We start from the raw sequence: 14,254 nt of genomic DNA on the forward strand, positions 1-14,254 counted from the left end.
TCAGAGTGAGAGACAGGGTTGAAAGTAGACATGCAGTAGGATGGGGTGGTGTGAGATGGTGATGGGGAGAGTAAGAGGGTGAGCTTAGGATGTTTTGGCATAAGGTGAGTATCTTAGAGGAGAAGAAGTCGGCGAGGTCAGAGGGTGAAAGAAGAGAGGCAGTAGAGTGGTCAGGGGTGGGAGGGGAGAGAAGACGAGTTAGGGTTTGGAAGATACGTCTGGGGTGAGAAGACTGAGAGTGGAGAAGTTTAGAGAAGTAGGAATGTTTGGCTTAGCTAAGGGAGGTGTCATAAAGAGAGTGGTAAGAGAAGTAGGAGGCTTGGTTGGCTGGTGAGCAGTGTTTAAGCCAGCGTCTTTCAAGGCGTCAGAGAAAGCGGCGCATTGACAGAAGGTGAGGGGAAAGCCAGGGTTGGGCGGGATTGCGGGAAGGCCTGCAGGGGGAGAGAGGGTATAGTTGGTCAAGACTGGAGGAGAGGAAGGAGGATAGAGTGGATAAAGTGGAGGATGAGAAAGTGGAGGGAAGTGGTAGTTAGGATCATGCATGCCTGAAGGAGCAATAGGAGCAGGTAGAGGCATAGTAGAAGAGCAGGAGTTTGATGCTGGGTTGGCAGGGTGGAAGCTTGGGCTGGAGAGGGAAGCGAGGTGGCACTAGCAGTATGAACACTGGAATGTGTAAGAGAGACTTTAAGGGATAGTGCGCGCAGGGGGGAGTAGTGAGTGTGTGGGAGAGTAGGGGATCAGGGCCTAGTGGGACCAGACAGGAGGGGCAGGAAAGTTGCAGGCAACTTCCTACTACGTGGGAGTAGGTGCAGAGGACGCAGTGGATTAGGCCAATGAGCGCAGGCTGACTTCCAATGCTTCAGAGCCCTTGATGGTGACAGTGGGATGGAGCTTGCAGGAAGGGGCAGGTGGGAAGCGGACAGCATTGATGGCAGAAAGATAAGGTCTTAAGGTTTCCCAATTGCAATTCTGATGAAATTACTGGTGTAATATGGGCACAGTGCTCCTAGTTGGTGGCTCGGGTGTAGTGTTGGTGCTATATAGTCTCTGTGGAGAAAACTACGGTGGTGGTGGCGGAGAGAGTAGGGACTAGGAGCTTTCCAAGAAGGAGCAGTCAGGTAGCAACAGGGCTCAACGCATCAGGAGAGAGGTGGTCCTGCCGCAGACAGTTGCTGCCTGCAGTGTTGCAGGTTAGCGCACATGGGTGACCAATGCGGTCCGCGAAGATGATCTGGAGTGGGGAGCTTCGTCAGGAGGCCTCTGGAGGAGAGTCAGCCGAGGTCGTAGATGGTCGAGACGTCGGTCCGCTGCTCGGGACAGGGCGGGGAGGTGGAGTCCGGGAAGCTCAAGAGCACAGCGCCAAAGGAGGGTGGGAGGTGGAGACCGGGGCGCTCCGGAGCACAACGTAGTTTAGTCTTTTTCAAAATGGCCAACAACCGGTTCTGTGCAAATCAGAAGCATCCAGTCTTGTTTATAAATCAGACGGCAGCATTCAGCCTGAACGTCGGTTCTCTCATGAACCCACACTGTTGTAAACTTTATTCGAAGGGATTGTGTCCTCCGACGTATTCCTCATCTTCGATATCTCCTTCCAGCTCTGCTGGCCTTGGAAAAATTTTTCTCTAGAGGGCGCTGCGCGTCGACGTCCTCCGAGTCGATGTCCCTCGACAGCCGCCGTATCGACGTTCGACGTCATCCTGCCTATAAAGGCCGCGCGCAGCGTCCGTTGCTCAGTTCCGTTTTTCCGCGCTTACTTAGTGCCTCGGAATACCGTTGCTCAGTTCTTAGTCAGATTAATCCTATTTACCTCGAGTTATTCGATCCGTACTCGATGGCTTCCTCGTCGGAACCGACAACCCCTCGATCCGGCTTCAAAAAATGTCGAGATTGTGGGAAAAAGATGTCGTTGACCGATCCTCACAGAATTTGTCTGTGGTGCTTGGGAGCTGAACACCGTTGTTCGGAATGCGAGGACTGTATGTCCATGACAGCTAAGGCCCTGAAGGAGCGTAGGGGGAAGCTGGAGAAAGGTAAGACTTTTAAAGCTTCTTCTTTGTCGACGAAGTCGAGACATTCGTCTCCTCGTCACCATTCGCGCTCCAGATCTCGGAGTGGGTCTCATCACTCCTCGAGATCGAAGCACTCGAAGAGGAGACGTCGAAGATCCCCTTCTCCGTCTTCCTCTTCCTCTGTTTCGCCAAAAAGAATCCCTTGCCCCACGAAACATAGTTCCCGGGCTGAATGGGAGGAATTCCGAAAGAATATGATGAGCGTCTTCGAGAAAGCGGCCTTGACCCCCTCGAAGACTGCCGAGAGCGATGCTCTGGTCGAAAGACCCGAAGGTCAAAAACGCCGCGAGTCGCAGTACCCGGCGAAAGAAACCTCTCGAGCGCGTTTCGAACCCTCGAGCAGGACTATGACCTCCAAACCTTCCTCGAAGGTTCCGTCGACGCCGTCGACGAAGGTCCCGTCGACGTCGAGGTCGATGTCTTCGACGCCGTTGTCGAGGGGACCTTCGACACACGGGTCTGTCGACTCGACGCCGGCCTCGACACCGGCGTCGACGCCAAGAAAAGTCACGGTTACCACACATCCAGTGGCTATCCCCAGGCCCTCGACGTCGATGGCTTCGATATTGTCGAGTAGAATTCCAATTCTGTCGAGGTCCCCGAGGCCTCCACCTCTGTTTTCGACGCCACGCTCGAAGCCTTCGACGTCGGCGTCGACGACATCGACGCTTTCGAGGCCAATAATGACAAGTTCGGCACCCTCTGCCTTGGAAATGGGATTTACTCCCTTTATGAGTTCAGAACAATTGAGAACTATATCCTCAATTTTAGAAGAGGGTGATTTGTCTGAACAAGACACATTTGAGTTACAGGGACCTGTAACCCCAGTTAGAGAGGAATTTTCCTCTGAAGAGCGCAGATTAAAGGATCTTCATGATTCTTTACATGAGGCAAGTGGGTTAGACACTTCCCCTGAGGTGGAGTTTGCTAAGCCAGACCCGGGGGAGCATGCTGAAACCCCCTACAGAGCCTTAATGGCAAGGATTACAGAGTTCATGGGGTGGTCTGCACCTTCACAATCTTTCCAACAAGATGACCTCACGGATATTCTTGATAAAGGCCCACAAGAGAATCCTGTGGTGCCCTTTCATAAAGCCCTTCAGAGAAAGATCATGACAAACTGGGAAACCCCAGATGTAATACCAGCAGTAAATAAAAAAACTGTCTACAAAGTACAGGGTATCTTCCACAGACCCAGAGTTTTTGTCTAAACACCCATCCCCTGAAAGTCTGGTGGTACAAGCAGCATCCTCTACCGATGTCAAGACGGCTTATCCTACAGTCCCACAGGACAGGGACGATAAAAAATATGATGCTATGGCAAAGAAAGTCTTTTCAGCATGTAGCATGGCGTTAAAGTCTGTTAATGCTACTTGCACCCTTGCTAGGTTCAGCCATACACTTTGGGAGTGTGCTTCTACAGCGGCTGACTGCATCCCGGAGGGAGAAGAAAGGGATGCGTTCCTGAATATTATACAGGACGGTAAAGACGCTATGTGCGAATCCCTCCAGACGGGCATTGATTCGGCTGACAGTATCAGCAGAGCAATGGCGGCAAGTACATCAACCAGGAGATTCGCTTGGTTGAGAAAGTCAGGTTTTGCCCCAGATGTGCAAGCCAGGCTCTTGAACATGCCATTCGATGGCTCTTCTTTGTTCGGGAAAAAGGCGGATGACAGTTTAGAGAAACTGCAAACTTCAAAAGCTGCAGCAAAATCCCTAGGAGCTGCAATCCGTCAGACTCCTTTTCGTCCCACTGGAACCTCTGCGAGGGGCAAGTCCTTTCGCTTCTACTCCGCATTCGGAAGAGGTAGAGGACGACCGGCTCAAAGGGGTCAAAGAAGAACTACCCGAGGTGGACGGGGTAGATATTCTAAAGCCGCAGCAACAGCAGGTGCCTCTTTACCATCGGCATCTGCATCAGCCGCCCCGAAACCACTCTGAGGACTCCCCTCACAGGACACCTGTAGGAGGCAGGTTGACTCAACATCTGACGGTATGGCAGGCTATCACGTCAGATGCTTGGGCATTGGAAACAGTCGCCCAAGGTTACTGCCTGCCTTTCCTACGTATACCTCAGAGTCATCCACCGGGGATCAGCTCTCAGAAAGCTCCAGATCCGCTCCTCTTGCAGGAAATTTTGGACCTGCTAGAGAAAGGTGCCATAGAACCGGTACCTGTAGCGGAGAGGAACAAGGGCTGGTACTCCCCTTACTTTCTCATTCCGAAGAAAGACGGAGGACTGAGACCCATCATGGACTTGCGAGAATTGAACAAATTCCTCAGAAAAGACAAATTCAAGATGGTCACACTTTCTCAGATCCTCCAGGCCCTTCAGTTCCAGGACTGGTTGGTATCTCTGGACCTTCAGGACGCTTATTTCCATGTGCCTATCCATCTCAAACACAGGAAATACCTGAGGTTCGCAGTTGGCAACTCTCACTATCAATTTCGAGTGCTGCCATTTGGGCTGACCTCCGCCCCGAGGGTCTTCACCAAGTTAATGTCGGTAGTGGCTGCAAATCTAAGGAGGGAAGGGATTCACGTCTACCCCTACCTGGACGATTGGCTGATCAGGGCTGTTTCTCCGGAACAAGCTCAGATCCAGCTAAATCACGTGTGCCACTTCCTTCACAGACTGGGTTTCTCCCTCAATTTAAAGAAGTCACAAATGATACCATCGCAGAGACTCCAGTTCATAGGAGCGATCCTGGATACTTCCCTGGGAAAAGCCTCGCCACCAGAGGTGAGGGCTCAAGATATTCTACAGATGGTTACCAAGTTCCAGCATGCCCAACGTCTCCCAGCCTTCGACTTTTTGAGGTTGCTAGGCCTCATGGCATCCTGCATTTTCCTTGTGCCAGAGGCTCGCCTGAGAATGAGATCCCTCCAGTGGGCACTGAGGACTCATTGGTCACAATTCTCAGGGAGAATGACAGATCTTCTTCAGGTTCCCGGCAGGGTGGCTCGAGACCTTCAGTGGTGGGCCTGTCAGGAGAACATTCTGAAAGGAGAACAGTTTTGGCAACCCTGGCCGGAGATAACAGTAGTCACGGATGCCTCACTCACGGGGTGGGGAGCCCACGCCAACGACTTGACCATCAGCGGTCGTTGGTCTCCATCGGAATCCAGACTACACATCAACCTGTTAGAGCTGAGAGCCATCAGACTTGCGCTGAAGGCGTTCCTTCCAGCTGTACAAGGGAAGAACGTCCTGATAATGACGGACAACACGGTGGCCATGCATTACCTCAACAAAAGAGGAGGCGTAGGATCACTACCCCTGTGCAGAGAGGCGATGCAGCTCTGGTTTTGGGCAATCCAAGAAGGAATCTCTCTATCGGCAGTTCACCTAGCCAGAGAGAAGAACTTGACGGCGGACGCTCTGAGCAGGCAGAACACAGTCTCCCACGAGTGGGAGCTAGCTCAGGAAGTCCTTCAAGAGATCTTCGCCCTTTGGGGAACCCCTCGGGTAGATCTGTTCGCCACCAGCCTAAACAGGAAATGCGACCTGTTCTGCTCAAGGGAATTTCCTCCGAGAGGAGCTCTGGGAGACGCGTTCATAGTGGACTGGGAGTTTCCGCTTCTGTACGCGTTCCCACCGGTCCCTGTCATTCCTCAAATGATCAGGAGGTTGAGAAGATTCCGGCGAACCATGATCCTAATTGCCCCGGATTGGGCCAGGAGAACGTGGTACCCGGACCTTCTAGACTTGTCCATCTGCCCTCCAATTCGACTTCCACTCAGAGAGAACCTACTCTCACAGAAGGGAGGTCAGGTTCTCCATCCAGACATCAAAACCCTCAACCTTCACGCTTGGCTTCTGAACGGCTGAGGTACAAGGATTGGGACCTCCCTGATGATGTTATGGAGGTGTTGCTTTCGGCAAGGAGGCCAGCAACAAAGTCTTTATACCGTTGCCGTTGGAACAGATTTTGCAGCTGGTGTAGAGAACAGAATATCGACCCATTTTCATGTGGTACACCAATGGTCTTGTCCTTCCTACTATATTTGGCAGATTCAGGCCTTCAAATTGGCACCATTAAGGGCTATCTCGCAGCGCTATCCATCTTTAAGCATACTGCGGAAGAACCATCCTATTTCAAATTACCCTTGGTAATACAGTTTCTAAAGGGGTTAACCAATGTTTATCCCCCAAGACCATTCCAAGTTCCCCTATGGGATTTAAACTTTGTACTAACTTTCCTGATGGGTACACCTTTCGAACCTCTCCATTCTTGTTTGTTAAAATTCCTTACCCTTAAAACTGTTTTATTAATAGCACTTACATCTGCTAGAAGGGTGAGCGAATTACAAGCTCTTTCTTGTAAACCCCCTCATACAATCTTTCACAAAGACAAAGTTGTCCTGCAAGTGAAGCCTAATTTCCTCCCAAAGGTGGTTTCTGAATTCCATATCACTCAGAAGATTACCCTACCATCTTTCTATCCTCCTCCTCACCCGGGGAAAGAGGAAGAGAGGTTACACAGACTAGACCCTAGGAGGGTTTTAAGTTTTTACATTAGTAGACTAGCCAGGATAAGACAGGCAGACCAGCTGTTTGTAGGTTACACAGGTCACAAGCTGGGGTTACCAATAACTAAGCAGACCATTTCCAGATGGATCATTCTAGCCATTCTGGAATGTTATAAACTGGCAGGGAAAGAGCCCCCTCAAAACCTTAGGGCTCATTCGACCAGAGGTATTGCAGCTTCATCGGCCCTCAAAAGAGGCGTGCCGGTTAAAGACATATGTGCGGCCGCTACATGGTTGTCTGTCCATACCTTTACACGTTTTTACAATCTGGATTCCTCCTCCAGTCAAGAGACTAGGTTTGGAAGGGCTGTACTGCATTCTATTCATCCATAGAAGACAGCGTGAAGTCAGTACTCCCTCCTCCGAATATAGAATACTGCTATGGGAGCCTATCTAAGATGAGGAATACGTCGGAGGACACAATCCCTTCGAAGAACAAGTTACTTCTTACCTTGTAACGTTCTTTCGACGGGATGTTCCTCCGACGTATTCCTCATCAACCCTCCCATCCATCCCCGCAGTTCTACTTCCCTTGTTGTTGCAGCTTACGCTCCTTCAGGGTGATTAGTCTAGTCCAGACAGTAATACTGTGGGCTACAAAACGGAACTGAGCAACGGACGCTGCGCGCGGCCTTTATAGGCAGGATGACGTCGAACGTCGATACGGCGGCTGTCGAGGGACATCGACTCGGAGGACGTCGACGCGCAGCGCCCTCTAGAGAAAAAATTTTCCGAGGCCAGCAGAGCTGGAAGGAGATATCTAAGATGAGGAATACGTCGGAGGAACATCCCGTCGAAAGAACGTTACAAGGTAAGAAGTAACTTGTTCTTCTACTCTCATAGCTATCCTGGTTATTTCTCTTTCCGCTCTGCGATTCCCCTTCCCATCTCTCTTTGCTGCTCCTTCTATGGTATACCTTTCCTCTTTACCCTTGATCTCACGCGGGACATCAGGAGTTTGCTTCTTCTACAGGTCGCACAACCCGTTCACCAACCCTTTCATCTTCTCCCACTGCATCATGGCCAAGGCGGTTTCGCTCCCGACGTGGGACGTCAGGACCTTGCTTAATCGCCCTGCGCTTCATTTGCAGTCGGCACAACATGTTCCCAAATCCTGTCAATCACTTTCTGTGACACTGCTGCGGAAGTGGCTGTGTATCAGATCAGGAGATCTGGGACTCCTTTTTGCTTCAGTCGTGCTTCTTAGCCGGCCCTCCCACTTCATAACTACCCTTTGGGTACCTTCTTTCCCAAAGGGATTACCTTTGTTGGCATAAAAGCCAGTTTGTCTGACCATAGCACTATTGTTCCAGGCTACAGTGTCATTACTCGGTTTGCACTGCTCAGAGGAACATATGGTAGCACTCCTCTCCTCTCATCCATCCATCTATCTTATGCCTGCATTTCCTGCAGTGTTCTACATCCCAGGGTTCAAGGGACTTCTACTGCTGCACCCTTCTAAGTCCATGTCATCGGTACAAAGCACCAGTCCAGTGCTTGGGTTTTCTTCCCCAAGAGGGTTTCCGAGATTCCCCTCTGGCGCCTGTGTATTTAAATTGCAGGACCTGAGTGGAATTTGGGAGACTTTCCAAGGTCATCCCTTCCAAGAGCTTCACACACAGGTGAGTGTCCATTGTTCGGGTAAAGTTGAACGCTTGTGGTATTTCCATCAGAGACTGTTGACATTTAAGGTGATTTGTGCAGCTTTAAAAATACAAGAAATCCACCAAGAGAGTCATGGTCTTCCAGTACTGATAGTCTTAGATTGATCAGTTTCCCTATAATAGTGAGCAAAGAAACAGGGAGGTAAAGCAGAGGGCTTTACTTAACTCCAAAAAGTGAGATCAGCAGCCATCGACAGCAAAAAGAAAGAGTGCCCCGTAGAAGACTGTGAGAGGAAAGCAGCAAAAAGAAAATCTTTCCTAACACAAAGATTGCTTATAAATTAAGTGGCTTAAGGCAGACTTGGTTAAGCTGTTTGTTTTACCCCCGTGACTCAGCTGCAATTCGGTTGTTCGCTCTCAGAAGACTGCTTTAGAAATAATCATACAGAAGCACCTATACAGTACACAGTTTGATGTTACTGCATGTTAGTGCATATTAAAGAGGTCCCAGGGTGATTTGTTTTGGGTGGTAAGGGAGCAGGCAGTGGGTGGGAATTGCCAAAGGAATTATCATGGCCACGGGAAGTCGATGGGTGGGGAAATAACTAAACACCCACAGATTGTGTCCCTGCTCACATCCCATCTCTCTGCCAGCTGTACTTCAAAGCAACAGTTTGGCTTCACCACCTAATTGCCAAAACTAAAAACAGCAATTACTTCTATAGACAACAGCTGTAATATTCCCAGCTGCTCATATTATCCATTGGAGACAACTGCTAGAATACTCTCAGAAAATTGGTACCATTGCAAAAGATGTATGCCATATCAGAAATCCTTTGAAGCATCATTTATTTGAGAAAAAGTACCTTTTCCTCTGAATATTCAAAGTCGCCAATTAGTTATGTAACTGCATGGGGGACCATACTTAAGCCTTTGCACGCTCACTGTACTACACTGCAACAAATTTATTATAATTACATACAGAACTGGGGTACTGTATTTCTTATACTATGCTTTGCTTTGCATGCTCAATTTTCCTCATGTGAATGCATCATTTTTGTTCTGATTGTCCTACTGGATGCAAATTATCTTGTACATATTGGAGCGTTACAATATACGATGTGCATACTGCTTACTTGTTCTTTGCTCATACAGGTGAATGAGAAATCTTGTCTTTGCTCTGCTGCTTTTATTTTTAGTCCACTATTTTGCTTGATCTTTAGTGCTGTTTGTTGATTGTTGTCTGCCTTTCATCATGCAGGTCCTGTGGCACCTGGATATTTTTCGCCGTAGTTTCCGACAGCTGACGACGCACAAATGTATGGGAGACTCTTGTATCTTTTGCGCCCTCAAGGTAAAACAAAAACAGTAAAAATGTTTTTTGGGTGAAAAAATAGCCACAATTGAAAAACTTGTTGTATGGAGCAGTGGGGGTGAAGCAGATTTACATTTTCTGTTGGTCTACCGGCCATAAATAGGCAATTTGTACAATTGAATAATTTTCAAATAGGTACAAATCACATAAGAATTTACTTTTTTCTTTTGTTTTTCTAGTCGTACTCCTATGTCGTGTCTGCTTTCTTCTATACTCATAGGGCATTTTTTTGTAGCATCAAAAAACATCCTTTTTTAGTTTTACTTGAGGGCCAGTGCATGTCCGCCTTAGCCCCGCCTGCTATGTCCCTCCTTAGCCTGCCATTCCTCGCAATTCAGTCCTTTTTTCCATGTTCCCTTTTAATTGAAATCTCGACGGTTAGCTTGTGCTTGAACTACTACTACTACTACTAAAGATTAACATGACAGAAGTGGGTCATTGAGACTTCATTTTCAAAAATCACAAGAACACCCCAAACGAAACAAGGAAGAAGATGAAAGAGAAGAAAAAGCACCCAAAAATGTTTTGGGGTAAAGTTGCCCATTCGATCTAATACACGTGATGACAATTTCTCCATTGGGATTATTGCCCATATTTTCACCCACCAGTATGATAAACATGGGTCCTTCCGGAGTCTTCCAGAATCTAGCACAGTTTATTCTCACAGCCATTAACAAATGTGATGTGAGGTCCGGTCTGGGGCCAGCCATAGGGAAAGTGTCATCTTCAGGGGCATCCTCCAGAACCAGGGTCAGAAGGCACATTGGGACTAGTGTACCCGTTATACCTTTAATTTTAAAGCAGATCTCCTCTCAATAGGTTTGAATAGTCAGGCAAAGCCACCACATATTAGCAAAGTCCCCTGGCTGCCAGCATTCATGCTAGCACTGATCAGAGTATTCTGGGCGGATCACATGTAACCTCTGGAGGGTCATGTAAAACAAAAAAGAGTTTTAGTGCCTGCTCTTTGATCAGGATGCAATGAGAGCTTGTATGTGCCCGTGACCAAATTCGCTGCCATAATTCCTCAGGAATATCTAGTCCTAGTTCCCGCTCCCATCAAAGCATGGAAGGAAGCTTTTCCCCCGGTGATGCATTTTCTAGCAGACAATAGCATATGGAAACCTCCTGTGACAGTTGCCCCTCTAGTACCCAGTCTTCTAACCCCATAGGGGGCAACAACCGGCCTGTTTAACTTGGTTTTTGGTTGTCCAGTGTCTTAATTGTCAGTAGGGAAAGTGCTCGGATTCAGTCAGCGCAAACTTCTATTTGCATTCTAGTAATGGGAGTGGGATGCCTTCCTGGTATATATCCCTCAATCAGAGTGTCCCTTGTGATCCCCACTCTGCAAATGCCCTTTTGCCCAAGCCCGGTGTGAATCCAGGGTTTTGGGTCACCAGAGAGAGGGACCATAGCCCTGATCAGAAGCCACACTGAGTGCATGCTTTGTCCCAATTTTGTCACGTGACATAAGTGGTAGAGAGGAGTCCCTGGTGTAAGCATCTTGCTTCTCTAGTCAGAAAGGGGAGGTGAGCTAACTTAAAGGGAGAGCAGATTTGCTCTCTCCCTTTCCATTTCAGAGTCCTCTCTTCGGATGCCCAGTCCAGCATCAGAGCAATCTGTGTATCCCGGAAGTACCTCTGTATTGACGGGCCATTAAGTCCTCCTACACCCTTAGATCTGGGGAGAAGCCTGCACGAATTTCTGGGGGGGGATCTGTGCTGCCAAATTAATTTCCCCAATGCCTTCTGAAACTCTAGCAGATCACGCTCCAGAACATGGTTTGGCATAGCTTCAATGACTTAGAGCAGCTTTGGGAGCTCTGATCGGACCTAGCCATATTTCTTGCAAGTCTTGAAAGTAAGCCCCTAAATGCTCACACCAGAGAGAATACAACCTGCTAGGGAAGAAGGGCCCAAGTCGATCTTGAAAGGATAACAAGTTTAATCTCATGCGCAGATGCGAGCAACAGCAAAGAACTCTGCTGCCAACATCGTTCTGCCAAAAAGAAGTACAAGCAGAAACATTTAAAGCAAAACATTGTCATAAATGACGCAATACATATGGAAACAACCTACACGGCTGATTGGATGGACCCTATTCAGGTGCTGCCTTTATCCATATGGGATAGCAGTTTTTTGAGCGCAGCCCAGTCCGTCCGTCTTCCATCACGTGAGCGCAGCAGGGCTCAGCTTCTTCTCATGTCGAAGGTAGGACAACAAATTAAATATACTCCTATTATACAGCTTGTTAATCACTTATACCGTGCACTTGGCAGGCTTCAAAACAGACACACAGGAGGTTCTATGGCACTCTAACTTCCACGTGCACATTTCAGTCACTCCCTCTGTGCCATCCGGCTCCAAGGTCTCCACCCTAGTTTTGAACTATAATTTATCCCTCCCAGCACCTTGCAATACAAATCACACGATTGTCGCTGCAACAACACATCCCGTCCATCCTCTTTGAACATTTCAGGACTTGAGGTTGATGGTCAAAGGGCACCTGGTTTCATGGAATTCTGGGATCTTAGGGTTTAGTTCGTTTTATGGGCTATAATGCGTGGTCACTCAGGAATGGGCCGGGTCATGCTTTGGCCATAGTGGGATAACATGCACACCAGGCACCGGCCTCCTATCGCGGCCTTGTAGGGCACATTCCTCTTGGGTGAAAGACACATCTTCGCAAACACTTTCAAGAACAATGGACAAACAGTGTGGTGAGTGGGGGTGTGAACTCTCCTCATGGGAGCTTGGGCATGATTGGAGATTTCCGTTGCCTCATGGATTTTGGCCTAGTTCATGCAATGCCGCCTTTACCGTGCTTACTGTGCAAGCCTTCTCTACTACCTAGGAATATTAATATCTACGCAAAATAGCGATGCAGCCCACACCTTGGGCCACACCATATCAATATGCTATAATTGAATATGTTAGCATGGGGTCCTGCTGGATAGGAAAGCGTCCCTTTCACTGACCCCCTGCCCCACTGGTTCATTACAGTGCCTCGAATGCATCTCGCCTCACTTTAAAGTGCCTGGATGGGGGGTGGCGCTGCTCCCTTCCCAACATTCCCCCTTTCCTTACTTCTACAGTAACACATTCTGGAATAGCTCTGCGCTCCCACTCCCCAGTTTCTACATCCACATATGGTTTATTCCTTTTTACTGGCACCCACGACCTAGACAGTGATCGCAAACTTTTCCCCCTACGCGCATGCTCTTCAGGTGGACAGGTTTTGTAAATACAACCCGCCCCCCACCCCCTGCCAGGTCCACCCAAACCTCTGTGTAGTTTTCTTGATCAGGGGGTTGGGAAATTATAGTGTTTAAAGGATCAACTTCATCTCCACATGGGATGGGACACATTTCATACTTCGGGCCACCCTGTGGGACATCAGTCTGCACTTCAATGTTTTTTGTCTCGCAAGGTTCTTTTGAACCCCCAATTGATGCCATCATTCTTGCGCTATCAGGTTCCAGAGTGACACAGCATCGAAGAGCCAGCTGACACGTGCAGAAAATGACCAGGATGACTACAATGATGGGCATTAACATCTTCACAATGGCTCCTAGCCACGATGGGGTCCATTTGAAAGTCATGCTTAGCCAATCATTGTCCTGAATTCTTCCCTCTTTCTTTTTTGCGAGCACCTAGGCCATGGACAGCTGCAATGAAGTGGGATAATGATGCATTTTCAACGTCTTCTGGAGGTACGCATGTGCAACAGGAATCGCTAAACATTTTGCAAACCCTACCCTTCATTGCTGTCAACATATCGAGAAGGTATCTGTTCTGCATTGTCATAACTCTCAGTACTCGTAATTCAACCTTGATCACGTTGAAACCATTTTCTATGTCGTTTTGCAAGCTAGACCACACTATTTGCAGCTATTTTGCCGCCTGTACCCCTGATAAGAGTAGGGAAGCGAAGCAGGACACTTCTGAGCTGAAAATCCGATACTCTTCTGGTATTTCAGTAAGCAAAGTGGAAGAGTCTTTAGAAATGTAATTCGATCTTTTCATTCTCTGCGGTTGCTGGAATTGTCCTGCCACACAATGGCAAGGGAGGTGGTGCTTGTGAAGGCCATGCCCCAGATTGCCAAGCATTGCTGGCGAGTGCCCACTGATTTAATTTTTCGTCCAGATGCCCTTGTGCAACAGGCAGCCAATGTGGAGGACACCCCAGCTGCCCCACACCACCTCGCAGTAGCCGCTGTGGCACAAGCACACACAAGGGGGAACGGCATGGGGACAGGCACCACCCCCACTCCTACAGCCCGATTATCATGGCATTGACACCTGTGATGGGGATGCAGCTGGAGACGCTGGACGACACCAATCGCACCCCGGATGTGGGTGAGCCATTCAGCCCCATGGGCCTATCGAGCCCACAGCGCTCACCCTACCCCTCTGTCAGCGAGATTAATGCGTGTCTCAAATGCATCAGGACACCCTCACTGGCCTGGTGCAGCAGCACCTGGAGGAGTCCCGCCTCATGAGAGAAAGCAAACAGGCCATTGGACGTCGATGTGCCCGTGCACTTGGCTGGTCAACTGTGGCCACTGTATATTTGGCCAGGAGAGTCCGTGATGGGAATAGCGTCCAGTCCACAATAGCTGAGACATTGGCTCTGGCCCTCCAGGCATGCATGGCCCGAATCGCCAGCAA

At 48.9% G+C, this 14,254-nt stretch overlaps 1 protein-coding gene across 7 annotated transcripts in view; it reads left to right on the forward strand.

Moving 5' to 3' along the window:
- The window catches only part of USP54 (ubiquitin specific peptidase 54), a 2,840,272-nt gene that overhangs the window by 500,423 nt on the left and 2,325,595 nt on the right, over positions 1 to 14,254 (forward strand). For all 7 annotated transcript variants that reach the window (XM_069610693.1, XM_069610692.1, XM_069610695.1 and 4 more), the window contains exon 3: positions 9,471 to 9,563. In XM_069610693.1, coding sequence (XP_069466794.1) covers positions 9,471 to 9,563 — 93 coding nt within the window. The remainder of the gene's footprint in view (positions 1 to 9,470; positions 9,564 to 14,254) is intronic.

The sequence above is a fragment of the Ambystoma mexicanum genome, chromosome 8 (assembly GCF_040938575.1).
Source record: "Ambystoma mexicanum isolate Mex_15411 chromosome 8, UKY_AmexF1_1, whole genome shotgun sequence".
Lineage (NCBI taxonomy): Eukaryota > Metazoa > Chordata > Amphibia > Caudata > Ambystomatidae > Ambystoma > Ambystoma mexicanum.